At 36.8% G+C, this 27,662-nt stretch overlaps 2 protein-coding genes across 8 annotated transcripts in view; one reads left to right on the top strand and one right to left on the bottom strand.

Annotated features, from left to right (window-relative positions):
- LOC142352108 (aminopeptidase N-like) overlaps positions 1–1,718 on the top strand; it is a 44,250-nt gene extending 42,532 nt beyond the window's left edge. The window contains exon 8 of the mRNA XM_075404479.1: positions 890–1,718. Coding sequence (XP_075260594.1) covers positions 890–1,258 — 369 coding nt within the window. The 3' untranslated portion in view covers positions 1,259–1,718. The remainder of the gene's footprint in view (positions 1–889) is intronic.
- Positions 1,719–14,350: 12,632 nt separating this feature from the next.
- The window catches only part of LOC142351474 (uncharacterized), an 80,102-nt gene continuing 66,790 nt past the window's right edge, over positions 14,351–27,662 (bottom strand). For all 7 annotated transcript variants that reach the window (XM_075403507.1, XM_075403505.1, XM_075403508.1 and 4 more), the window contains 3 exons: positions 22,197–22,582; positions 16,617–17,072; positions 14,351–16,231 (listed from right to left, as the gene is read on the bottom strand). In XM_075403507.1, coding sequence (XP_075259622.1) covers positions 14,629–16,231; positions 16,617–17,072; positions 22,197–22,582 — 2,445 coding nt within the window. In that variant the 3' untranslated portion in view covers positions 14,351–14,628. The remainder of the gene's footprint in view (positions 16,232–16,616; positions 17,073–22,196; positions 22,583–27,662) is intronic.

Genomic DNA, 27,662 nt, shown 5'->3' with positions numbered 1-27,662 from the left:
GGCCAAAATTGACGGCAAAAAAAAAACAACCAGTTGAATGGCGTAACAAGAAAAAAACCCAGTTGAGCTGAAAAAAAGCAATTTCCTCCCCCATATAATCAGAAGAAAGAAAAAGCAAGCCAAAGTCATTTTAAACTGCGCAAAACCACGCTTGTCCCAAAACATCTATTGACTGACATAAATTTAACAATGCCGGTCAAGTCCTGATTTACAATCGAATTAATTTAATAAACTAATAACTCAACTATCGGCAATTGACCAGAAACAACTTTTCAAAATTAAACATTTTGGTCCTATATACATGAAAATAAACGAAGGAGTTGAATAAGGCTTCAATTTTTTTAAAATAAATTACTTGTGTTTGGAAAAAGTAGCGGTTTAAAATCTAAGTCAAGTAACCATTAGTACTACACGTCCCTCAAAAGCATACAAAAATCGAACGGGAAACTACTGCAAGTTTTAAGGCCAAGGAAAACCAATGTAGTAAAAAATTTAGAAATCTGGCAAAATTTTACGGTTGTAGAATAAATACTGGCTTCGAAATAATCAAAATCAAATTTACAGATATTTAAGTCCTTGACAGCATCATAATATCCAAAGTTTTCTTTCAAAGTAAGCAAAATTTCAAATTATTACGGAAAAGATGAAAATCAGCTTGTGGCGTCTTAGAAAAAAAATTGTTTCCTTGCATAAATTTCAAAATTGGTATCAAAATTTCAACAAAATTGGTATTGGAACAAAAAAGAGAAAACACTATTTCCTGCTGCAGTATTGAAAGATTTAACTGCGATTAGTACGCACTGGAAAACAGCCTTTGAAGGATTAAACAATTCGAAAATTTGTTATTAGATATTTAATATTTTACACTAAAATTTGACCATCTGATTAGGCAACTGGAAAAACTTGGCGACCAGACGAACTTGGTTACTTCATCATCACAGGCGCCGGCCAGAGTACCAATGCCGGATACAGTGTTCTCTGGAGCTATTTCACAATCCCACAAAAATTTGACACATTTGGACCAATCTTCAAAGACTTCACCTTCTTCTTCAAAAACATCCTCTTTTCGATCTACGCCAACCAGGAGTCAGCTTATGGTCTGGAAAACATGCGCACGTTTAACGAAACCCACCATGACAAACTTGGGGCAGGTCAGGCAGAATTTTACCGGCTGATGGAAAGAGTTGAAAACAACGTACAATGGACCGAATATGCAAGACCACAAGTAATTGCGTGGCTTGAAGAGAACATACAGTAACCACCCTATGAAACTAAACTTGAAGTATGTTGGTAAGGTTCTTGGTAAGGAAGCAGCGAGATACGAACAACCTTGTAAATTTTTTAAGAAATACGGCATTTTAACAAGATCTGATGCAGATATGTCAAGATTTATCATGAAAACTTAGTTTAAAGGAACCTTACTGGGCCATCTCAAGTTTTGTAAAGATCTCGCGTCTCTTACCAAGGTCTACCAAGTTTCGTTTTACTGGGCATCGACAAGCAGTAGCTACATAGACATATTTTGATAAGAAGCTATTGCCTGAAATTTGTGATTTAATAAATAGCGGCGTTTTTATTCATGTGATTCAGTAGAATATAGAAATGGTAGCTGTAGTACTAATGGATGTAAAGTATCTATTTTGTGTCATCTGGTGTAATACTTATTATGAATGATTGTCATAGCACTGAAAGTATTCATGTTTTGTCCAGAAATTTTTTTCAATAAACAGGCTTATGGCATTTGTGACCTGCTAGCGACTACCGAGTTTTTTCTTCAATTATAATTTTAAATTCGCAAATCTTATAACCAACGACAAGAATTTTGATTATAACACCTTAGTTAAACTTAAGTGCTCGTTCGAAATATTTCATTATCAGATGTATCTAGAAGACAATTATTTTTTGATCAGCATGACCAACCGACGTAATCTACTGCTCGCTTTACTTCTCCGACACTTTTTTTCCGACAAGCAGACAAAACAACCAAATAAACAGGACAACGGTATTGTCGTGGTAGATAACACGGGCCAAAAAAAATCAATATGTTGAATTTTGAATTAAAGTTGGAACTGTTTGAAAACCACTCTCTCGTGTCGCAAATTCAAAACCTTAACAAATCACATCTAATTCAATTAATTCAATTGACACATTTACGGCGCGAATACATATTTTCAGTTTCAACATGTCAGCTGCTGCACGAGTTTATCACCTATAATTTACTCCAATGTAATCAATTCACAACATGCTACCTCCGCAACGAAATACCAGTGAATAGTTCACTCTGTGGTACAGTTGTACCATATTAAGTTCATGTTTAGTAATTTGTACTAAATCAATTTATGTTTGCCCTTGTCAGGCTATAAGTCATAGTTCACCTACAAGTAATTTACCGCCGACTATAAAGTCAATATTTCAGATTGTTCACATCTCCCACTTTTGATTAATTATTAATTCTCTTGAATCTTGTTTCTGAATTCAGTTGCATTCAATCTAGTCTGTTTTGCACTAGTCAAGATCCTATTGGATTTGAGGAGGAATTCCACTCTCACTAATTTTGTCTGCAATCGCGACACGATTGTAGCTAAGTCTAAAAGTGGTAATCCAATAATTCAGTAAAAGTTGGATTCGCACCTCGAATCCATTCACCTAACTTTAAGTGAAATTGTGGCACGAATTGTATTTCTACAGTCAGGAATATCACATGGCGCAGTCAGCAACTAAAGAACGTGCACTCTTGGGAATCGAGCCCTTTTGGGATAAACCAACACTTGAACCTCCATTGCGATGGGATAGATGGCAGATCATGCCAAAATTGGCTATCATGACTAAAGAAGGCATTTCAATTGACACTCTCCTTGACGACCCTCCGGACAAGGTCACTCTACCCCCAGAACCTATTTACGAGGATGATGTCGAAAATAGCACAGCTCAAAGTGAACGAGATCGACGTACCAGAAACGAACAGCTCAAAAATTCGTGGCTCAATAGATGTCAAAAAATAGAACTTGTTGGCATACTGTGTGGAGAAAAACCTTGGAAGTACTGTGATAGCAAAGCAGTCTCTCTAACATACCTCAGCTTGGGAATGGAAGGGAGACGAATATTTGGTTCACAAGAACCGAGCATCCAGATCGATAGAGTGACAACAAAATTTCTTTGGGATTGCCTTGATAGGGTGTTCACTAAGCAAAGAAATATTACATTTGATCGATACACATTTCTCACTCGAATACAAATGAAAGGAGAACCTGTGGAAAAGTTCTACGGGTGTCTTCGAGAGTTGTCTCTAAACTGTGATCTGGGAAGTCACGAGGAGTCGGGATGTCTTCATTGCTAATATGCAGGATGGTGAAATCCAAAGGGAGCTACTCAAAGAAATACGGACGGCTAAAAAAGCTCTTGAGGTTGCAATGAACATTGAAATGGGAATACACAACCAATTGAAAATTTCGGGAACTCCAACTCCCAACACCACAAATGAAATTTCAAGTCAATCGATAAATAGTGTTCAAGGATCGTGGAATAGAACCCGAGCACCGACAAATGAGTTTGTCAAACCTACGATTTGCCCAAATTGTGGCTATGGCTGGACTCCTTCTCATAGACAAAACTGCCCTGCTCGTGGAAAATCTTGTGAAAACTGTGGAATCGCTAATCACTTTGCAAAAGTTTGTCGCAAATCAAAACAACCTAGTAAACCAAAACCTAGAGTAAACTTTGTAGATGACTCGGTTTCTGAGGCGGCTACAGTAGGTACTTCAACAATGGCAGCGGAACAAGTTAACAATATCAGCAAGCTCCTACAGCAGAAAAGCGTTTACGATGCCAATTACGACTCCGATTACGATGATTATAACGATAACTGTGTAGCTGCAATTTCCATCAAAACCGACACTCGTGAGGTAGAACCCGTAAATTTAGTCATTTGTGTTGGAAATACATGCACAAAAGCATTGGTGGATTCGGGAAGCGTATGCAGTATTGTAAACAAAAGCTTGGCGGACACAGTGGTGTCCGAATGCAAAGAAAGTTATTGGGTACAGTCACCCGAAATACATGATCTGAAAACTTTTTCCAATGATATAATCAAGATTGTCGGTGTAAACAATACATCAATAAAGTGTAATGACTGGATAGCCACGGGCGTTGATGTAACTGTCGTGGAAGACGGTCACCGACCTATCATTGGACGAGATCTATTTCCGAAGCTAGGCTTTTCTGTTATTCAATTGAAACAAGTTGCAAATATTGATCAAAATCAATGTCCAATCAAGAGGCAGATCTCTTTTGATTTTCCAGATCTCATCACCCGTGTCGGTAAATCTTAAAACATTCAGTAAAGTCAACATTCCATAATGAATTTACACCTACACATCAAAAAGGACGACGAGTTCCAATTAACTTACAACCACTAGTTAATATAGAACTTAAAAAACTACTTGACGAAAAACACATCATAAAATTAAACAGTTGTTCAGATGAAATTTTTATTTCACCTATAGTCATTACAGTTAAAAGAGATAAAACAGTTAAATTAGCTTTTGATTCCAAAATCTTAAATAAATCTATTCATAAAAACAAATATCAAATGCCAAATATTGACAATTTGATTGACACAATTCAACAGAATTTGAATACATCAGCATCACAAGAAACAGCATATTTTTCAACACTGGATTTGAAGTACGCATACAGTCAACTTAAATTAGATCCGGAAACGGCTCAACACTGTAACTTTAATATTATTAGCGGTGAGAGAACTGGAACATACCGTTTTATTACAGGTTTTTACGGTTTAACTGATATGCCAGCAGCTTTCCAAAAAGTGATGGATTATGCTTTAGTCGGACTTCAAAATACCTATTGTTTTCTGGATGACATTATAGTAGTTAGTCGTGGTTCTAAGGAAGACCACTTAAAACTTGTCTACAAATGTTTAAAGAAATTAGACGAGGATAATTTACGGATTAATTTACCTAAATGTCATTTTGCAAAAACTGAAATTGAATGGCTGGGACATAAGTTTAGTCAATCAAGAATAGCTCCACTTGAATCAAAAACAGCGGCAATCGCTTCCCTATCAGCACCTAAAAACTAAAAACAACTTCGATCTTTCTTAGTTTCTGTTCATTATTTAGGAAAATTTATCCCTAATTTGTCTCAATTGTGCCATCCTCTTCGTCCATTATTAAAAAAGAACACAAAATTCATTTAGAACACTGAACATGACACACACTTTCAAGCAATTAAAAATAAAGTAGCAAACGCCACAGAAAACACACATTACAATCCTCACTTGGAAACGCGGATCAAATGCGATGCTTCAAGAGCGGGTTTAGGAGCAGCATTAGAACAACGTTCGCCTACGGGCTGGCATACAGTTGCATTTGCATCTCGTTTCCTTAACTGTAATGAGAACGCTATAGCATTAATGAACTAGAATTGTTAGGTGTAGTGTGGTCTGTAGAATATTTCAAATAATATTTATTTGGGAAATCATTCACAATTATCACAGATCATCGAGCATTACTTTCAATTATGAAAGAACACAGGTCGAATAAATCTTATAAGAGTAGATTAACACGCTGGATCGATCGTCTTTTACCTTTTGATTTTATTATCGAACATATACCTGGTGCAAAAATGGGGCTGGTAGACTATATTTCACGCCAACCAAATCAAAAAGCAAAAGTTACAAACAAATACGATGAGGAATTTGCGGTAGCAACAATTACCCGCATTCGCGACGCTATTTCTGCAATTTATGTAAATACCACATCACAAACCTGTCAATCACAGCACTTTAACAGCGTCACTCACACACATTCCACACTTGCCTCGCATCCTCGCTCAACAAACTATTCCAAATTGCTTTCTGCCATTAATCGTAACACAACTCAGTTGCTTCTTGAAAATTCTGCAATCGCTGCACAAATCCAGTCTCCTTCTACTAATAGTACAACACCAATTCAAATCCACTCAAATTTCAATCCTCACTCAAACATATCTCATATCCACTCAATTGAAAATCACACAATGAGCAGCTCTGCATCTAACCCGCAAACTCCCCCTACACACAGCCGGGTCACATTCCAGTCTACCCTTAATTCGGGAGTGAATACAACCAGATCATCTAATGAAGGCCAAACTTCCCCAAACCTGGATCTATCAAAAGAAGAGGTCTTTGAGAACAACCTCACACAACTCTTCACGAAGGGCTTCTTGGCAGTCCTCACCAGTAAGGATGCAGTCCTGAAGGAAGTACGTGACTGCATTCTTCAAAACGACCCCCAACGGTGTAAGGAAGTGAATCCTTATCTGTTCTCCTACTGGAGAGACCTGCATGTCCGCTCAGGTTGTGTCTGCGTGGACGAAAGAGTAGCAATTCCGCACTCCATTCAGGAAGCTGTTTTGGAAGGAAAGCCTCCATTTGACACATCCGGGAAGTTGGAGCATGATAACACTCGGGCAATACGCGTACTGGCCGTATATGCACCGAGAAATATTAAGCAAAGCGGCTCAGTGCAAGCCTTGTACTGATATTGGTAAGAACCTTAAGCCTGTTATTCCGGCGTCTAAATGGAAACCTTTACTACCATGTACAGAGCCCAATGAAGAAATACAAATTGACTTTGGAGGTCCCATCACAAATGAAAAAGATCAAGACATTTATTTCCTTGCATGTATTGATCGTTTTTCTAAATATCCCTCTGTAGAAGTATTTGACAAAGCTAATGGACCAAATGTTCTTATATTTTTAGACGATTACATACAAATCCACGGTGTCCCCCGAAATATTAGATTAGATCAAGCACGTTGTCTAATAGGTTATAAAGTTAAAATTTTTTGTAAACAACATAAAATTAACATACTCACTGCTCCCGCAAACGATCATAGAGCTTTAGGATTAGTGGAGCGTTTGATACAAACTATTAAACGACGCTTACGCTGCATGAAATTAGACAATAGAAATAAAACATTCATAATTAAAGAAACAATAAAGTCAATTGTATATCAATTACGTATCTGTAAACAAAAGACAACAAACGTAATACCTTTCCAGGCACATTTTGGAGGAAAACCAAATACACCCTAAGTAATATAAGTACACTACCCAAAACATCTAATTTATCATATGAAAACATTCTTCACCACTATTTAGATGCCAATACCGTCCCTGTCGAAGACTACTTAGATGAAAATGGATGGGTGACGGGGGATCGAAGCGATATTTTGATTGAGGAGGCGATGCAAAAAGCACAGGTAGACGCGGGACGCCGCTATAATGGAGATCACAATAAATCTATCTCCCGTTTCATCATGCATCCCAAATTGAACAACCCTATCCCACGGACAGAGCAATCACTGGACCTCAAATTGGCTAGAAAAGCAACAAAGCGTTCAAAACGGGATCTTCGCGGACTCTGGGAAACCCTGGCCCCAGGCAGTACAGTTGTCCGTACTTCTGATACCACTACGGTTATTAAGGAACCAGGAGTACCCGAGGTCTGTGTCAGAAATAGTGATATTGCCAAATTCGGCACCCGTGCAGAACGAAATACAGACCTCTGAGAATACGCCAAACGAAGACCTCTGCCATATGAGAAAACTACGGAGGAGAAGATTTCTCAACACACTAAGGAATTAAAGAAAAAATTTCGCGGAGAGATTAAAATCCGCCATCGTCCAACGCAATCTGATGCAGCATCGGGGGTCTCCTCAGCGAACAGCAACATTTCGAAAGCAATGGCGTCTCGAAAACCTCGAAAGCCCCAAGCAGGAGGAAAGCGTTCTCGAAATACGTCTACTACTTTGAACACTTCCAATGCCTCGTCTGTTGCTGCCTCCTCAGTGACATCATCCGTTGCCTCTCCCTCAACCTCTCGCAATAAACGCACTCGCCGCGCTCCCGATTACTTCGGATTTGAGGGTTCGGTGTGCTCCATCAGTGATGATTCAGCTGCTCCTGTTCCTAAGAAACAAAAACCCGCGAATCCCGTTATAGAGACAATCATTCAGGAAGAAGCAGCACAGCCTCCTGTTCCTGATACCCATTACGAGCTGAGAGTAGTGAGCCCTTCTGCACCTCCTCCAGTGGAACATGTTCTCCTGAGAGCTACGAATTTGAGGACTATGCACGGGAAATTAGTATGAGCGTCTTTGACGCCGAAAACCAGATTTGAATTAAAACTTTCAGACTATCATCGTTAATTGTTAAATTGTTCAAATTTGAATTATGTAATTGTTCATTTAAATATGGATTCGTATCACTTTTCCATTCATTTCGTGTTTGTGTTCATTAAAAAACTGTGTTCGTGTTAGATAAACTTTATTTAAAATTGATGTTGCTCATGTAACCATATTTCTGTGTTATTAATTTTGCGGGATTTGCATCGCGATTGTTCATTAATTTATTTTGCATGCATATATTTTACCGTACATGTTGAAAGTTTACCTGAGTTTCGTTTCCTCCTGCATTTGAACCACCTTTCCACTTTTCATTCGTCAACCAAATAAACAGGACAACGGTATTGTCGTGGTAGATAACACGGGCCAAAAAAAATCAATATGTTGAATTTTGAATTAAAGTTGGAACTGTTTGAAAACCACTCTCTCGTGTCGCAAATTCAAAACCTTAACAAATCACATCTAATTCAATTAATTCAATTGACACATTTACGGCGCGAATACATATTTTTAGTTTCAACATGTCAGCTGCTGCACGAGTTTATCACCTATAATTTACTCCAATGTAATCAATTCACAACATGCTACCTCCGCAACGAAATACCAGTGAATAGTTCACTCTGTGGTACAGTTGTACCATATTAGGTTCATGTTTAGTAATTTGTACTAAATCAATTTATGTTTGCCCTTGTCAGGCTATAAGTCATAGTTCACCTACAAGTAATTTACCGCCGACTATGAAGTCAATATTTCAGATTGTTCACATCTCCCACTTTTGATTAATTATTCATTCTCTTGAATCTTGTTTCTGAATTCAGTTGCATTCAATCTAGTCTGTTTTGCACTAGTCAAGATCCTATTGGATTTGAGGAGGAATTCCACTCTCACTAATTTTGTCTGCAATCGCAACACGATTGTAGCTAAGTCTAAAAGTGGTAATCCAATAATTCAGTAAAAGTTGGATTCGCACCTCGAATCCATTCACCTAACTTTAAGTGGATTTGTGGCACGAAATGTATTTCTACAGTCAGGAATATCACACACTCGCACCGCAAAATTTTCTCCAACTAACATTCCACGCCATTAAAAAAATATAATCATATTGCTAGGCGAAACACCGAACTAAAAAGAATTAAATTCATCCAAAATCATCACATTCCAATCATAACTCCAAAAATCACCAAATACAAAACACCTCCAGTGGTTTCTTACACAACCGATCTGGTAATCAGTCACTGTCTCTCAACCAACATAATCTCAACTCAATGAATAAAATAATTATGTTTTTACAACTATTGAAAAGACCTCGAAACAAAATCATTTTTCAAAACTATCCCCTGCAGCAAGCAATTTTACTATCATTTGCTTCACCTGGCGTTTCTTCGACTAAAAAATTGTGGTGATACGTTGTACAAGGAGTAAAGGACTCTGTATTAAAAAATAACCAAGAAACATTAAGGCCATACATTCCTATAGCTATTCGTTCTGGAGAAATCTTCAAGTCAGATCTGTCTGCTTTTGTGTCGATGAAAAAATGACCATACCCAATGCACTACAAAAGCGCTCGTTGATGACCACAACAAAAGCCATCCGGGAACTGGGGAAAGATTTGTATGGCCACTCATTGCTGGTGGCCATACAAGAACCGCGAACTCATAGTTAAATCAGTTGAATGTAAACCATGCACATCTTTTGTTAAGAACCTTAAATGAAACATACCTGGTTAGCAATTTTCTCCTCGAACATACAGTGAACAGAATTAGAAAATTCAAACAGATTTTGCTGCAACAATTTTCAACAAAAAAAGGCCAAGATATTTACTTTTTAGCAGGAATAAAACATCAACCACCGAAATATTTTGAAAAAAACAAATCAACCTAACGTAACAGATTTTTATAAAAATATATATTCCTAAATTTTCTCCAGCGCACAATTAGACTTGGTCCAGCTGAATGCTTAATTGGCTTAAAAATTTTGATGTTACCTTAATAACATAGACATCACAGAAGCACCTACTAATGATCACCGCCAATTGGTCCAGTAGAACGCCTTACCGAAGGTCTATTGGGTTCGTTTCACATGAAAGGTGCCTTAAAGTCTGTAAGATAGCTGTTGCAAGAATGTAAATAAGGGACAAAAGTTTTGCCTTTCGAAGCACACGTTGGTACAAAAACCTAACACTCTTCTAGGCAAAATATGCACTTCACAATTTTCAAGATTGTCGTTCAAAAATATATATCAAATAATAAATCAACATTTAGATGAAGAAACAGTAACTGCGGAGACCAATGTTCATGAGACGACAAGCGGGTTGATGATTGCAGCAGCAACTTTGAGGTGAAAAAATCAACACTCAAAGCTACCACTGATGCAGGTGAATGTGAAAAAAAGAGTAAGTGATGGCGAATTTCAATTCTTTAGGTCACTTAATGTCTGTCGGCTAAATTTGCTTATCGAAATATCACTACAACTGAAATTGTTCTAATTTCCTACAACAAAAATTACTTCAACTGAAATTTTAGTGTAGCCCAAAAACTAAACGAAAATGAGGTCCAATAACAGATTATAAGGACTATATATGGTTCGAGCTCCTGACTCCTCGTTAAAAAACCATCTCTACTTCCTTCCCAAAAACTCTCCGTAACAATTCGGATTGCTCATTGGGTCAAATTTGGAACTAAAAAGCAAAGAAAAAGACCACTACGAGTATATGCTTAACGTGGGGGCCCCGGAATCAATGAGAACAAATCGAGAAGAAATTTTAATTGCACATTTAGGGCATCGCCCGCAAACGGAAAGAAGACTAACGAGAGAATGAAAAAATTAGAGACCCTGCAAGTGGAGTTTCCAAAAATAAACCGAATTGAGCTCGCGCTATACGAGTTAGATTTCCAAAGAAACCAAAGTTCTCCTGCCCAAGAATTCCACTTCGAGATTATTGCTCCAGCTGCCTCGTCAGAATTGACAAACGTAACATGGGACTCAGAATCATCATCGGCCACACAACAAATACCAGCAACACCATTAACAAAGGAAAATCAGTCTGAAAATTTCAATCGTAAACCCATATCGGTCTGGCACATTAGACCTGATTTTTCTCTCCAACAGTTGATGAAGCAGAATCGGTAGCTCATGATGACAGCAATTCATAAAAAAACGACACATGGTTTTCTAATCATCGTATTATATAATTATCACTAACAATTCATAACCACTACTTGAATTTTGATAGCCACTTAATCGTGGAAGATTTAGTTCATAATTTAATTTCTAGACTTTTGAGATGTAATTCAGGTATTGTTTATTTATCCGATTTCCCTGGTTTCCGAATTAATTTTTGCTCACTCCCATTTGCAAGTTGGCTAATCTTTTTTGCAACATTTGCTATATTAAACCTTTTGGGTTTGCTTTTCCAAGGCAGCATCATAGCTAGAAAACGCACTTCGGCAACCGAATCTATTCAAATAATTTGAGTCAAGCACTTTCCGCAAATTATCTACTCAATTTCAATTAAGTATGAGACAGTCTATGAAGCCAAGTAAAGTAATCTGTTGGACCAAAAGTACAGGGCAATGAAGGGCGAGATCAAGGTGCTCCGAGATCATAAGACTTAGAATTTATCGATACCATCCAACGGCAGGAACTACATTCCGGGCAAATGTGTTTACAAAGTTAAACAAGGACTTAGTGGCCAAGTGGACAAGTAGAAAGAACGATATGTAGCGAAAAGTTCCAAACTGGTCGAAGCTCTTGGCTACTTTGACAAGTTTGCTCCAACGTGCAAGCTAGAAACAGTAAGGATTTTACTTTAAGTTTAATACAACATAGAACATATGATGCGCCAATTTGATTTCATAACGGATGTCTTTCACTGTTATTGACGAAAAGTTACTTGTAACAAACTCACAAGTTTGTGAAGCAGGGTCAAGACAAACAAAGTTAGTCTGTTAAAAAACTTTCGTTTAAAGCACGCAGCTAAAACCTGAAAAGAAATCTGCCGAACACCCGTCGAAGCCAATGATTCACCGATATCATTGATTATTTGCAGGCGTGGAACCAAAGTGTCACACCGTCATTTGCTCAGGGTTGTAGACATCATTTTGGCATTAAGAAATGTGACTGTGGTTTTGACACCAAGAGAGCGCCTGGTTTTTGGTCCTGTGCCTTAGAAGAGAGAACAAAATTGAAAACCGCGTTCATATAAACTGTGATTTCTTCTGTTTCAAAGTCTCTTACAGATAAAGCGAATTTAAATCAACCTCACCACGTAAGCATTTTGCTACCAAGATAATCTTCTTAATTTCATTTTTTTCTTATCCATATTTCTCTTTTAAGTGATTAGAAGCAGGAATTAATTTAGAAAAGTGTAGCCCAGAAAAACATTGATAGTTGCAGGAAATCAAGAGTGACAGACGTTGACCAACAATTGTCCCAAACTGCATTAAAGGTGTCAACTTGTTGCAGACAGTTGTGTTGTTTTGTATTTGATGAATGCAACTGAAGCGTTAGTGTGCTCGAAAAAAGTATCAAAAAATCTCAGTACCACAGCAGTGATGATTTACAAATTGAAGAAGGCAAAAAGACAAAGTAAAGGCAATAACTTTGATCCTCATTAAATTCACGAGAATGTCATTGAATAAGAAAGTCATTCCTTCCAATGATACGACTTCCAGCCGTCTGCGGAACACATATCGTTTGGCCGAAACTCACCAAAAGTTCAGATTCGAGCTTCTCCAGATTACTACTGTCGGCGGAATAATCAAATGTAGACTTTTACTCAGACTTTTCAAAGCTTCTCATTGTTCTCTTTCAACAAATTACAATTAACGTTTCAAAAACTCTCAAGAAACATTATTTTACCACGCAGTGATTAAGAAAATTGCTTCTCGAAGTAAAACCAACGTGGTATTTATTCAACTGCCTAAACTAAACTAATTTTGAAAAATTTAAGTCTTTAGAGTATGCAAAAGTGTGAGCGTTCTTTCATCTTGAACAAAAAAGTTTGACTTTTTCCTGCGTCAGTCAAAATTGTTTCTTCTTCATAACTGGTTCAGATGTTCTCTCGATGAACACATATACGAAGCTCGTTCAAAAACGCAATCTCAACAATTAAGACTATTCTATTGTTTTCCCGACTGTTTTTGTACCCGGCGAAATTTCGCATATCAAGATTATGCTAAGACAACGAATTTCTACGAAAGACAGAATGCAAAAAAGGTCAGTTTGAGGTTAAATTACTACAGTATAATTGAATTTAGGATAGAACAATATGGAATAAGGAGAGAAAGAGAGAGAAGAGAGATAATGGAACTCAGTTCGAATAAGCAGACAAAGGAACAGAAGGGAAACTAATTTATTAATCACAACACACAAGGCTTCTATTCTCAAGGCGCATCAGGATTGATTTCAACTGCAGAGGAGAGGAGAGGAGATAGAGAGAGGCAGAAAGCAACTTCAAATTGGATATTCATTCACTGATAGTTATCATAATCTATTTAGACAATTATCGAATTGTCTTTTAAAAATATAATTTTTACAATTTTAAACAGTAATGGAACTGTTCTACTTCCTTTGCTATCTTCAGCTGAAAATTGTTCCAAACTATTATTACAATGGATATCAGTTTAGGTCTAGAAATCATTCTGGATAAAAACAAATTATTAAAGGCAAAGGAAATTGAGGACAGGGATGTTGGCATTGACTTAAGCAGGGGTGAACAGATCCAAGCAAAATTGCAAGTGTGATAAAGTTGTAAAACAAAGTCGGCATATTACCAAAAATAGCTGCGAAACAAACCTGATTGCAAATGCAAACAAAAAAAACATCGATTGAGAAAATCAGTTAGCGGGCCCCCAACTTAGCGGGCATGTACTGTTGACACTTTCACGCGCTCGAATCATTCAAATAATTCCTTCAATTGATTGAAAAAAAAACGATTCTAGCGGCAAAACTTGCCAAATCTCGCCAAAAGAGCAGCCAAGTGTTCATTATAGCTGACTACCAATATAAATAAAAAATTTAAAACTATATCTCCGCTAACTATTGGAAAATTGAATGAAAACAATGCACTAAAAATTGCACTTCATTGACGACAAGGTCATCAAGGTCAAAGGCGTGAACGACTGCTAATTATTCACAAAAAATACATAAACCAAGGCTTGCCTCTTATAGACAAAAACCAACAAAAAACGATATATCTTCGTAATCAGTTGTTTCGCAGCTATAACAATATTAAAAGAGAGCGCAACGTCTATTTAAAGCATTGGTAAAGTTTTCTATCTGTGCTTGTAAAACATAATTCGCTATTATCATTTTCTGATCAATTTAATGTCATTTGAGTATGAGTTATTGAGTTTGATAGATAGTTAGATTATTAAAGGTAGTGGTGGTGGTGGTGGTACTGGTTGTGTGATGGTTCATAATGTCGTTGTCGTATGTTTTCTACGTAAGCATGATGTCGCTTGCTGAGACATTTCGCATCGACGAGAAGGGCAGTTTCAGTTTGGTGCTGCTGTCAGGAGGCGAACAATGGGCAGCTGCTAGCAGTCGCTCGTACTCCTGGAACCTGCTGCTGTTATTGTTACTGCTACTCAGTGAGGTCGGATGGTGGGGTGGTAAGTGATGGCGGTTTTGTTGTTGCTGTTGTCCGAGGTGCTGCAACACTGCGGCTGCAGCTCCCGATGCCGCTCCCAGAGACGTGATTCCTGAAGCTGGCGAAATTGAGGTTCCTGCAGGAGTAATTGATGAATGTGGCTGGTGGTGGTGGTGGTGAAAGATCCCTGAGCTAAGATTGCTACTTATGCTGCTGTTATTATTATTAGTACTATTGTTCCCACTGCTACTAGACACAGAGTGCATCAGTTGATTCTGCTGAGCAGATGTTCGAGGCTGCATGAGGTGTTGATGATGATGATGTGTAGCTGCGGCTTGGGTTGCTGGGTTAGGAGGTACATGCATTGATGGTGGTAACTGGGGCATGCGTGTAGCTGAGGGGTGTGCCGGATGAGGGTTGAGGGGACCAGGAAAGTTAGCACCACTGAAGTGGGAAAGAAGGGGTCCATTAGTGGCAGTTGGGTTGTGGCTCTGCTGCAGTTGATGATGATTGTATGCGGCCTGGATCATGGGGTTGGGATGAGAGGGGGGAATGTTGCCCCTCAGAAAGGGTTCTCGGTGATATGTCGACGACGGATGATGCGGGATGCCAAAGTGGGGTGGTGGAATTCTGGCCCGGGATGGAGTTAAAGATGCCGGACCAGTTCCAAGTGCACTCAGAGCGCCCAAGTGATGTCCAGGAGGTGTAGCACCTGGAATATTTAACCTAGGTCCAGGATCCAAAGGTGCCGCATGTCTTGATATAGCCCTGGCGGCTTCCAGTTCACCTAAGAGACCTTTAATGGCTTCTGACTTTTGATTGAGCGCAATCCTGTGCTGACTCTGCATAGATGCCACTTGGCTTTTGATGGAGAGCACCAAACGATTGATATAGTGCAACTGGTGTGCTGGTAAAGGAAGTTTTGTCAACTCCGACAGAAGAAGAGACGTTGAATAATCTAAAGCATGTTCAGGTGGCAATCCAGAAGAGGTTTCACGGCCTGGTCTGTTCAGGAACCTCGAGTGCAGGCCATTCGGATGATGAGGTTGCAAAATGAGCTGTTTCTGAATTCTCTGCTGTTCACTTTGCGAATGTCCATTTGGTATAAGATTAAACATGCCTCGCGATGCGTTCATTTGATGCAACTGATTGTCTTTTGGCAACTCAAGAGCTCTCGGACTGAGCGATTGTTTCGCAATCAAATGGTTCTTTGTGGTTGATGACGTCACAACGTTAGCAGGTGAAACGCTAAGAGATGCGTTCCTTTCTGCCAATTTCTGAAGGCTGAGTTGAGGCGAGGATGAAGCACTTCGTTCCTCGTGTTGAGTTGTTGATTTGTGTTTGCGTTTCTTCAGGGGTAAGTCGGGCGAAGCAAGTGGACTTCTAGACCGCTTGAGGTTCACACCATCGTTGCTAGAGTCGGTTGCAGCGTCTCTGAATATTGACTCCATTCTGAAAGTAGAATAAAAAATAAGATAGTAGAATAAAAGATTTGAAAAATTAGATTGTTTAGCAACAAAATTGATCGGAAAGATGAGTTTGCTTGTTAACCTTAAACTTCTAAGCCTGACAAATCCAACTCAGATAATGTACAATTTTTGATGAAAGCAATTCCAAAGAACCACTTTTAAGAATTGTCAAGACCAAAACGAAATATCAAGCTAGATACCAAATGGAGCAATGAATTCTACGCCCTTTCAAAATGAGCAAAACCCCATTTGGATATATTTACGATTATGATTGGGACCAGTGGCTTCTTCCAGCAGCTCTGAGCTCTACTGAAAGGGTCTACAATGTCAAGAGGAAAGGTGGGATTATGTTTTATAACGGTAGGTACCTGTCAATGTGGGTTTCACTGTCGTTCTGACTTGGCATGTCTTTAATTGAAAGGTCCAGGGGTTCCAACTCATCTGACAAAGGCACTGGATGTTGCTGAAGTGCCTCGCTTGTACTTCCAGTTCTCGCACTTGCATCTGTTGCTAAATCACTTTTCTCTTCATTTGCTGTCAGCTCTGTTCCTGGAATATCTTTCCACCTCTCAAATGAGTACACGTCGGACAAGCCAGTTGGAGCTGATGGAGTTGAAGGCGAACCATCAGTGCTCAAACTAGCCGAATGAGACCGATTCCGTCTCTTAGCCGATCGTAACTCGTAATGGGCACCGAATGCACTGGACAAAGGCGATTCCAGGTCGGCCAAATGAGCGTTTGCCATACGGTGGTGTTGGTGGCTCATAGAAGCTTCTGGCAAATCGATTTCAACTCTGAGCGGATTCACGCTATTCCACAACACACTGAAATATGGAATCACCGCTACACAATAAGGAATAGATAAGCCAAATGTGCAAAATGGGGTCGAAAACAAAGACTGGTGTTGGCAAATAGGCCAGTGATTAGAAGTTTTAATGTGCTTTTAGATTTTCCGGTCAATTAGAAAGAAATTCGCGGCTCCCTAAATCCTAGCGCGCATATTTCGTAGGAGGGTTCCGTTCCATATTCACATATGGGGTGTCTGTGCAGTTTCATTTCTAGTTGACCGTATCCTCTAATTTCACAGCTGATTTTAAAGGCATTATACGCGTTTAAAACTGAGCCGATCAGGCTAAGCCCTTTAACAGTTAAAGGTTGCGGTAAATTGCACCGCGTAAGATGTATTTACTAACATCTTAATATATAAACACTCAGAGAAATTAATTCAAGGACAATTCATATAACTATCACTGCATTTCTCTTTCCATTTTCAACTGAAGAAGCAAAAAGAATGCAGGGAAATTTAATATTTCATTCTGGTGTAGTCTTCATAATTAGTCTCCCAAAAAAGACAGCAAGTCTCGACATTCAGAAAAGAACATAAGTCACCAGCCGACCCTAATTTCTTGCTTATGTAGCAAACGTGAATTGATAAAATTCGGACGTGTTGCATTTGGCTGGAAAGAGACAGTGGGTTGAAAAAATGAAAAACTCCTACTAAGGAGCAGTGAATTATCCCCCTAAATGAGCAAACGCTTTAGAAGAAGACAACTACAAGTCAATATAAACTAGTTCAGCCAAACAAAGGTGACAAATCAGAATTCAACATAAATTTCTTTTCTAAAACTCAAAAAATTATAGACTACAAATTGCTGCAATACGGATTTAAAAAATTAGCGAAAAATTGAATGGGGAAAATTGAGGCCGAGCGGAAATTTTGAGGTAAAACGCTAACCGTAATTAAAACAAAAAAGCTCACCGGTTATTAATCCAATTAGAACTAATATGGCGAGACTTTACATTCTAGAAATGAAATTTGAGAGAGGGTCAAGTTTTTATTTTCTAAAATGAGTCATGCTAATGACCATAAAACTCAACTTTTCAAAAGCACAAAAGTAATCAGCCGTTTTTATATTCTGAAAAACCTTTTCGCACAAAAATAGCAGAAACGAATTAGAAAACGGAATATAAAAAATCGAACACTGAACGAACTTAACGCATGACCCTATTCTATGACTCTATAAAAAAAAAATTTTTATAAAACAAAAACAAATAAGAGTCCAAAAGTGAGCCCAGAAATAATTGAAACTATATCGGCACTCACTTAGAAATCAAAATCGAGAATTCAAAAAAGATCAAATTTAAATACAGATTAAGCAAATTATATGATCACGACGTACACCACGATTGAGGAAACTCATGTTTGCCATTGCAACTTATCAAAAGTTGCATTAGCCAAGTGGCTGTCAATTCATTTTTTAAAAAGTATGCCGAAATAACAAACAGAAAAGATTAATACTCCAATTTCTTTGAAAAACTTTCAATGCTATCCAAATACAACCTCACAGCAAGCTACAAAAACTGCTACTACAAGAACTGTCCCGCTGATTCAAACTTTTAGTTTGAATTAGCGGGACATCTTGTCAGTGAGACGAAGTTATGGCGACCATGGCGAACATTTTCCCAAATCTCATTATTATTGAAACGAAGACTAAAAATCGTTCATTGCAGAAAATATTCACAAATTTTATTTTTCAAAAACAAATTCTAGTTGTCGGCAATCAGAATAACTGACAAGTTCACTTGTAGTGAACTAAACAAAAACAAAAATTGAAAAACCAAATAGAGGAAACTCTAAAATTTTCAAATTCTATTATTACAAAACTAAATGGCATCAATATTAAATCAATAATTAGCCACCAACTGAAGGAAAAACTTGGATTCCGATATGCTCATTATTGACTAATGAAACATCAATAAATGAGATTGAAGGGCAGGACAAAAGATACGAAATCGTTCAACAAAGAATTTACTTTTCATGAAAAACAGTCAGTCATTAAAACTATTAGCTCCAAGCCTTCACAAAATTCTCTTATGCCATTGTTGCCATCGATGAGATCTTTTATAATTGAGACTGTACAAAACCAACAAAAAACAAACATCTAAAACCAAAACCCAAAATCTTACAAAATTTATAAAATCAGTAGTTTCAAAGTAATCAATACCAGTTATTAAAAAAGAGAGACATTTTATAGCATTATTAGACCTTAAAACAACGTCAAAGAGACCCCTCTCATTATCGTGGCTTAGTAAGTTTACGCAATTTTAATGCGTACGCAATTTTGAAACGTACGCAATAAGTTTACGCAATTTTGAAACGCTTTGTGTCAAAGTCAACAGAATCGTCAGTTGTTTAAAACCAGTATTTTTTCAACATTAAATAACAAACATAGCAGTCGTTAGACTCGGTATTTTATATTTTGTAATTTAAACTTTGATAGATTCTAAAAGAAGGATATAGGTGTACAATAAAGATGGACACTACAACAAATGGAAGGACTGACATTATAACAATTTCATTGCAATTTTGACATTTTAAGAAATGACAACTTCATCAACTACACAGTTGATTTGACTGAACAAAAAATATGATATCCAGAAATCAAAGTCTATTCTTTTTTCAAACTGAATTCCAAAATATCTAAAATAAAAATTTCATTATTCTTCAGCATTCTTGACATCTCATTACTTTCGATTAACAGACTCTGACGGCTCAATTCAGAGGTATAGGCGAGTGCAAAAGTGAAAAAAATTAAACCTGTACTAACCAACTTTTAAATCTAGAATTAAACCTATACAAACCAACTTTTAAATCTAGAATTAGAATAAAAAATCAATAAAGGTTTACCCAGGGTAGATAATCATACGATACGTGAGTGGGGGTATTTCAAGTTTCGTTTTGTCAACAAATAAACAATTGTTCAAAAAAATTAGTTGTCAAATCACATAAACCCACATGTGCTAAGATAGAAAAAAATACTTTCTTTTCCATAATCTTAATATTTTTGAAGACCATTTCATTATATTTAAAACTATTCGCTGTTGAATGGACTCATTCACGAGTTTCGATTATGCAACCTTGTAAAAACAATAGCTCTTGTACAAAATAAGAATTATTGTTATGTCCAATTGTAAACAACAAGATTCAACCGAAGAGTAAGAAATCAGTGAAAATCCAATATAGAAGAACTATAACCAAATTTTTTAAAAAACTGATTGTCGTTATTTGAAATTTTATATCTATGATTAGCGGTCAATTGGAAAGAAAACTATATTCAGATATGCCTTTTTCGATTATTGAACACTTTAGTAAAGGAGATAAAAAAACAAAAACCGTCAGAAAACCAAACTCTTAGTTTTTTCAAAACAGTTAATGTCCAGTCAAAACAAAAAAAAACAATTAACTCCAGCCACTGATAAAATCCCTTTATCCCACTCTGAACTCAATAAGAACTTTCATGACTCAGACAAAGACAAAACTACAGAACAAATTTAGTTCACAATTTTGCTAAAAATTACAGTGTAATCACGGCAATGAACTATAAAATGTGAACTTGATTTATGTTCATTCAGACTTCATCAGAACATCAATGAGACCTGTCAGTACAAACACTTAGTACCAAAACGATAGAGAAGAAAAGAAACAGTAAAAACTCTTCCAACTAAATTTTGTGTGTCAAAGTGTATTATTGGTTGCCGTAGACCAATTCAGACAACAGCATAATTTAACCATTAAAACAAATGACCGTATTTATTATACATCGCCAAGAAATCACGAGGAGAAACCATAACAATTCAATTGGCCGCCAAAAAAAATTAAAAATGAGGCCTAAAACCAACAAATCTTGATCCAAATCCAAATTTGTTTTATTCTAAAAGGATTACTGTTCTGGGGTTACTAATGCCCGTCCAGATTAATAATTATAACATATTGCAAAAGTTACCACAAAAGTTGGGAAAAGGTCCAAAATGTGAACAAAATCAGTGTGAAATGTTCGCAATAACTTTGAACCTCGATAACCTGTCGAAACGGAATTTTGAAAAAGTTATTAATTTCACACTCTACGGTGGACGGGCTTTCTAGTGATAGCACTCACCGATCTACAATAAATATATCGACTGGCCTGGATAAAAATACAGTTGACCATAGAGTTGCTCCCTCCCACAAAAATGCTCTGAACAATGAAGGAGCAAATCATGGACCTAAATCGAATCGCGATTGATTTTAATTAACCACGCGAATTTGTAAATATTTTCTTTAAAGAATTAAAATAAATATTGTCACCCAAACCGAAATTGTATTTCAAACCATTAGATACAATTAAGTGCTTTAGGAAATATTGGTCTTCGAGATTAAATAAAAAACATATCTTTTACAACAAGAGAGAATGCGATCACTTAACCGCTCTCAACCACTTTGGAAAATTTTCTCTGTTTTAACTGTTGAGCTAATGAGAATGTTTGGATTAACCAAGACTGTTTAAAGAAATTTCTAACTAAAAAATGCAATCATTTTATTGCAAAAAAATTTTTACAATTTGGCAGGAAAAACCGGCTTCAATGTCAAAACTTTTTATGAGACAAAATTTTCAAAATGGATCAAAATTTGTCCCAGGTGATAATTTGATTTCATGATTTGAACTAATGAGAATGTTCGGATTAACCAAGATTGTTTAAAGAAATGTCTAACTAAAAAATTCAATCATTTTATTGCAAAAAAATTTTAAAAAGCAGCCTTACTCTCAAAACAGCTTTAAAAAGAACAATTGGATTCCAAGAACAGATATAATTACCATGCCACTGGGAGTGTAAAATTTAAAATGCTTTTAGATCCATGTTGTTACACACTACAACTCATAGCTCTTGAAAAATGCGAAATGTTCTTCGAAAATTCCAGATCCATGCTTACCCCACGACTCCTGCCCCCCACCCCGGAAATGTGATTTATGACCACAGACCCACAAAGGAGACGCAGTTATATAGCATTACTATGAGTTTAAAAGAAGCACGTCGAAGAGTAAGGGAGGCGCATGAAATCTATGCCTATTAATATAAAGAGGGGGAAGTGGTATAGACGAAATACTTAACAGAATCGACTTTCAACTTACAGATTTTCGTGTTCTCCATTGGGACTGAGATCCGACTGGTATATACACTCGGACACCCCCGCACTTAGACACCTGGGAGGCAGGATCACTTCCAAGGTAGGGTCTGTCCTGGCAGATGTCGACTCTGGGTTCAACTGGGACTTGGCTCGCGGGGGGTAGTTTACCACTTCCTCAATTCCCATCGCCATTCTCCTCCCCACTTCACCACTATGGCCTGGAGTCCACTGGGAGGGGTAGTGGGAGGGGCTAAGGAGATGAGCTTGGGAAGTTGAAAACACACAAGCCTCGCCTGAGCTCATTGCTGGTGAGACCAACTCTAAATTTCTCCCGCTGGCACAGTCCAGATGATTTACGGCAACTTTGAGGGGCTCTTCAGTTGAGTTTAGCTAAAAACAAACGCCAATCTTTGCAATAAACACAAAAAATAGGCATTGAAAAAAAGCAACTTGAAATCAGCTGATTGCTTCTTCAGCAGTTAACCGCTGAAAACTCAAATAAAAAAGCAATTGGTTAGACTCGGTAGCTCAGAGCAGTATTAAGAAATTCTTAAGTTTATCTTTTTTGAAGACGACTGACTAGGTGAGTTGGCATCGTTGGGCAATTTAAAATCAGCAGCTGTCAAAAATATTTAACACAAATTCAAGTACACATAATCAGCAGATTGCCGTTAAAAAATTGAACATTCGTGGTTAGTCACTATAATGGTTAAATTCAAAATACACAATACAATCATTGCAAAAATGCAAAAATCAACTGATTGTCGGAAAAAAAGCTTTGTCTGATTCCCATTGAGTTTAAAAAAATACAATTGACCGTATTATATTTGTAATAAAAAAAAACATTAAAAAATGGCTGATTTTGATTGGATTTGGTAGCAAGGCTTATTTTTTTCACTGATAACATTCACCTACCCAATGAAATTAAGATGCCTTAATTTGGAAAAAAAGTTAATCAAATGAACCAAAGTAGGAGTGAGTTTTAATGCAGATTTTTAAGAGCGTCATTTTCTTCTTGAAAGAATTCTTTTGAGTTCACATTGGTGTGATTCATTTAAAGTGTCAGAGTGGCACAGCCGATTAGCCTACTTTGGTTAGTTGTTGCCATAAAAGCATAACTGTCATGGCCTACTTCGACAGTCTGCCTTGACAAAACAAGAAAAATAAAAATAAAAAGGAGAGAATGATCCTATTGTGTTTGGTCTCATTTTGCAAAGCTAGTCAAACGCCGGCGTCTTTTCATCGTCATCTGTGTATTGACCCGATTGCTTAGAGGAACGTTGTATGTCCATTTCAAGTTCTTGTCCACACTACACACACACACAACACATACAAGGAAGGAAGCACAAAATGGCAACAAAGTGTCTAGACCCTGAGAAGACGGACAGCTACTTTGGGGGAATCCTTTCACACTTGTTAACTAGTGATCACTATGTGTTATTAGTTATTACTAGCAACCCAAGTGGGTCACCCTTGCTTTCATTATCCCCCATTGGGCTCTTTTGCCTTTCTAACACTTCCGAAATGCCGACTGAATTATTCGGAGGAACAATAGGCGTCAGACAGAAGCCCCTCAGTTGTAGCTAGCTTATCGATCCAAGAGAGAATCAACAAAAATGGGAGCAGAAAAACCAACACAAACAACTCAATACTGCATATAGATGCCTCTGATGACGATATTCAAAATAAGAATAGAAAAAATAATGAAAATTTATCCTAAGCAGAAGATAAAACTTCAATTAAAACTAATTGAATGCATCTTATTTTCTTTAAGAGATTTTTTTAAAAAATTAAATTACTTTTATAGATCATAGTTATGTAATCAGAAGTTTCTACGTCGGATAACTATTATGCTAAATACTTCGCGCATACATTATCATTTCGTAATAAAAAGCGTAAAAAATATAAATAAACCACCCTATATATGAAGAAAGGGTCAAATTATGAACAAGCGAAGGGCTTGAAATTCCACCAACTTTTATTTTTGCTAAATTTATCGCCCTATATTAAACTAAATCAATCGAGTTATGAACAATTCATAACCATGAATTATGAGAAAACTGCTTGAAAGTTTACATTTGTGAAAATTAAGTTTTCAGCAACTTGTATTTCTTCTACTTTTTTAAATCATTTAGTTATCAAAAACAGGAGAAAGGTACTTTTTCACAGCTGAGAGAAAGCGAGAGAGGAAAAATAGGATTTGAAGGGGGAGGTAGTTTTTGACTCATCAAACAAAATTAAAAACGCTCTCCATAAGGATGAAGAAAAAGCTATCAGAGCATTTTAGTAAAAAGTGGTCAAATCAAAACAAAAGTGAAGAGCACTCGAATGAATAAAGCCGCCTTCCAAGCAATTGATAACCCTTCAGTGCCCAAATCCTCATTGGGATAAAAAGGGAGGCTCAACACATGAAAAGCATTCAAAATTATTTTCATTATGAGCACTTTTCTCATTTAAGCCCTGAGCGTGAGAACTTGACAAACATTGAGATTTTCTGAACGAGGATTTAGCCCCGCGATTGAGAGGGAATTAAAGATGTAGTTGGGTTTCTCAATGAATTGTTTGTGAGATCTTCTCAATGGGATATTACGGTCGTCATGGAAACCGTAATAATGTCAATTATGACACAGCTTTACTTGTTTTAAAGCAGAAATATAAGCAGCAAAAAAGGTAATCATAGGAAAAATCATTCGTTTATGTAAAATTGTATATATTTTAGTTTTAATTCAAAACTTGAATTGATTGCTTAATTTAATTTATTCTATTTTCGAAATCAATCTGATTAGCCAAATGATGTAAATGAAAGTTCAGGTGTTCCTCAATTTGAAACTAACAAAATTGCTGCCTATCTGAAGAATCTCTGAAATCTAAAGATTACAGGTAAACAATAAAAAAAAATATATATAACAAAATAAAAATTAACAGATTAATTATTTTACCTATCAATGCTGAAGAGCAGTAAAACAGTAGTCGCAAGTACTAAAATAATTATCTGAAACATTTGAAACAGAAACAGCCATAAGATTAAAAACTTAAATGCTCATATATGTACTATCATTAAGCAACTGATTAGGAAAGGATTAAATTTTAACTGCAAGTATTTGTTATAATACGTAAAACATAAGTCAAGATTTGAACTTTCATATTTATCTGTTAAAAATTTTACCTTTCAATTTTTAGATGACGTAATATGAGCAATTATGGAGTAAGGAAAGATGTATATAAAATAATTTTGAAGTACCAAAAGAAGAAAAGAGATCCAAAGAACTGTTAATTTGGGACTCTGATCGAGAATTTAACCCTTTAGTTTCTGGATATTTATAGTCAACCACGACTGCACCGATCGAACATTGGCTTAATTTAAAATTTTCTTGCTTTTAGAATACAAACTACATAAGAGAGAGAGAGAGAGAGAATAAATAAGAGAAGAGGTAACACGCATAAGGTACTACTCCTCTTTGTTGGGAGTTTAAACAGAAGGCAAGGCAAAGCGTATACTCTCCATAAATAATTGACCAGTTTTTCTAATTGACAAAATAAAAGTTGGCCTCTGCAGGTGTTTAGACATATAAAATTCTGTCAATAACTCATTTTGGAACAGTCCTTTTTAGAAGATGGTAATATAACTTAGATTTAATACACGACCTCTTAAAGATGCTACTTTTTAAACACAAAATTGTAAGTAATTATGTTTCATGCATCAAAATTTTCTCTAATGGGAAGATTAACCAATGTAAATTGGGACGTGCTGAACAGAGCACTGGCCATGCCAAAAAACAGAATAACATTTGACTGATTCAGCGCTGCTTTTTTGACCAGTGTCCTCCGAGTTTCCATATAACAAAAATTTTTCAAGATGAAAAAAATCTGTCCTGTTGAGGCACTTCGGACAACAGCGATAAAGATTTTTCAGAAAAAAACTGTCATATACTTTGAGAAATCAACATTAAACTCGAAAATTAACATACTCAATTGGATTATTGACTCAGGTTCCAACGATAAAATGATCACAGGTAATGACGGGTTTTCAGTCTATAGGAAACTCGATTGAAAGGCGAAATAATCAACATTAAATCGGAGTCGTTAAATCGCGGTCTAACAGTTTGCAGTGGCTAATTTTAGATGATAAAATTTACAACATATGTATAACTACGTAACGTTTAGCTTCAACAAATCAAAAACCATCACCGAGCCAAACCTGAAGCATAAAAATTCAATTACCAAAGACTGCAGATAATAACAATTAAGACAATCTAAAGATCGAAGCAAAATATAACTTTGAACTAGTTTTTAAGAAGTTAATTTATTAAAGAGTAAGATTGGCTCCAGAGATGCTTAGCCACACATGTTCAAACCCGCCGGTGGTTCACTCTCTGGCTCGTTATTGACAATGACACCTCAGTGGGAACCAAAACAAGAAACAGAGACAACAACGACAACAATGTCGAGTGAATTCGGACCTCAGCAAGTTGGAAAACGTGACATGTTTGAGAAACAAAGAATTCATCCTATGATAGATTGCACAAGTGTTGTGTAAGAGCTTCAACTAAAGTCAAAACAACCAAATTCAATTATTCAAAAGATAAAAATAAAATCTTTTGTTCCTGATATTCTTCAGAAATAAACACAAAGTTGTACCTTCTTAACTGCAGATCCGGATTCTATAATCAGTTGATAAACCTAGGCCGAATAGGCCATAATGTAACAGAAAAAGTATGTTGAGAAAGCGGTTTGAAACTACCCCCCCCCCCCCCCCCACTCTCACCAATTAAAATAAGACAATCAATTATTGATACTTTATACCTTTATAGCATCTTATATAAATAGCACTAGCAGATGAACCTCTTATTAGGCTGTACTTGTGTCCCACAAAGTAATAAAAAAGATGTGTTTACGGTGGGGTGCGGGCGGGGGAGGGAGGAGTGACAGAAGGAATGAAAACCCTAACTCATGAAATGCAATGAAATTAGCCCAGATGTGCAATTCACAGCAACAGAATGGGATTAGGCATTAAATTTCAGATAATGATAGCAGCAGAGTTTAGAATTAGAAATCTTTATTTGCAAATGTGCTTAAAAGAAACCAAATGGTAAATTAGCGCCATTTGAGACCGGCTGAACAAGTATAAATTATGATAATTTAGAGCCCAAGGAAAGATTTCAAGGCGAAGAAGATTACGCATACTTCTTCTTGGCACAGAGTTGAACTCCAAATGACCAACATCTCATACAATAATAGCCGTGCATAAAACTGAAGAAAGATGATCTTCAGTTACGGAAGCAATGTTACAAAATCACAGCAGAAGTTACCAAATGAGACATTGATTTACCAAATCTAATTATTCAAAGTATACTAGGCAAAGTCAACAAAATAATCAAAAAAGCTCACTCCTCAAAAACATTTCTCAAAAAAACAACTACTTAACAACTTGAGAAGGAAAGCAGCGAAGAAAAGAACTGCACCTCTCAAC

Source organism: Convolutriloba macropyga, chromosome 13, assembly GCF_964194025.1.
Source record: "Convolutriloba macropyga chromosome 13, txConMacr16.3, whole genome shotgun sequence".
Classification (NCBI taxonomy): Eukaryota; Metazoa; Xenacoelomorpha; order Acoela; family Convolutidae; genus Convolutriloba; species Convolutriloba macropyga.
The sequence above is the reverse complement of the archived record's forward strand: the minus strand, read 5'-3'. Positions and strand labels throughout refer to the sequence as shown.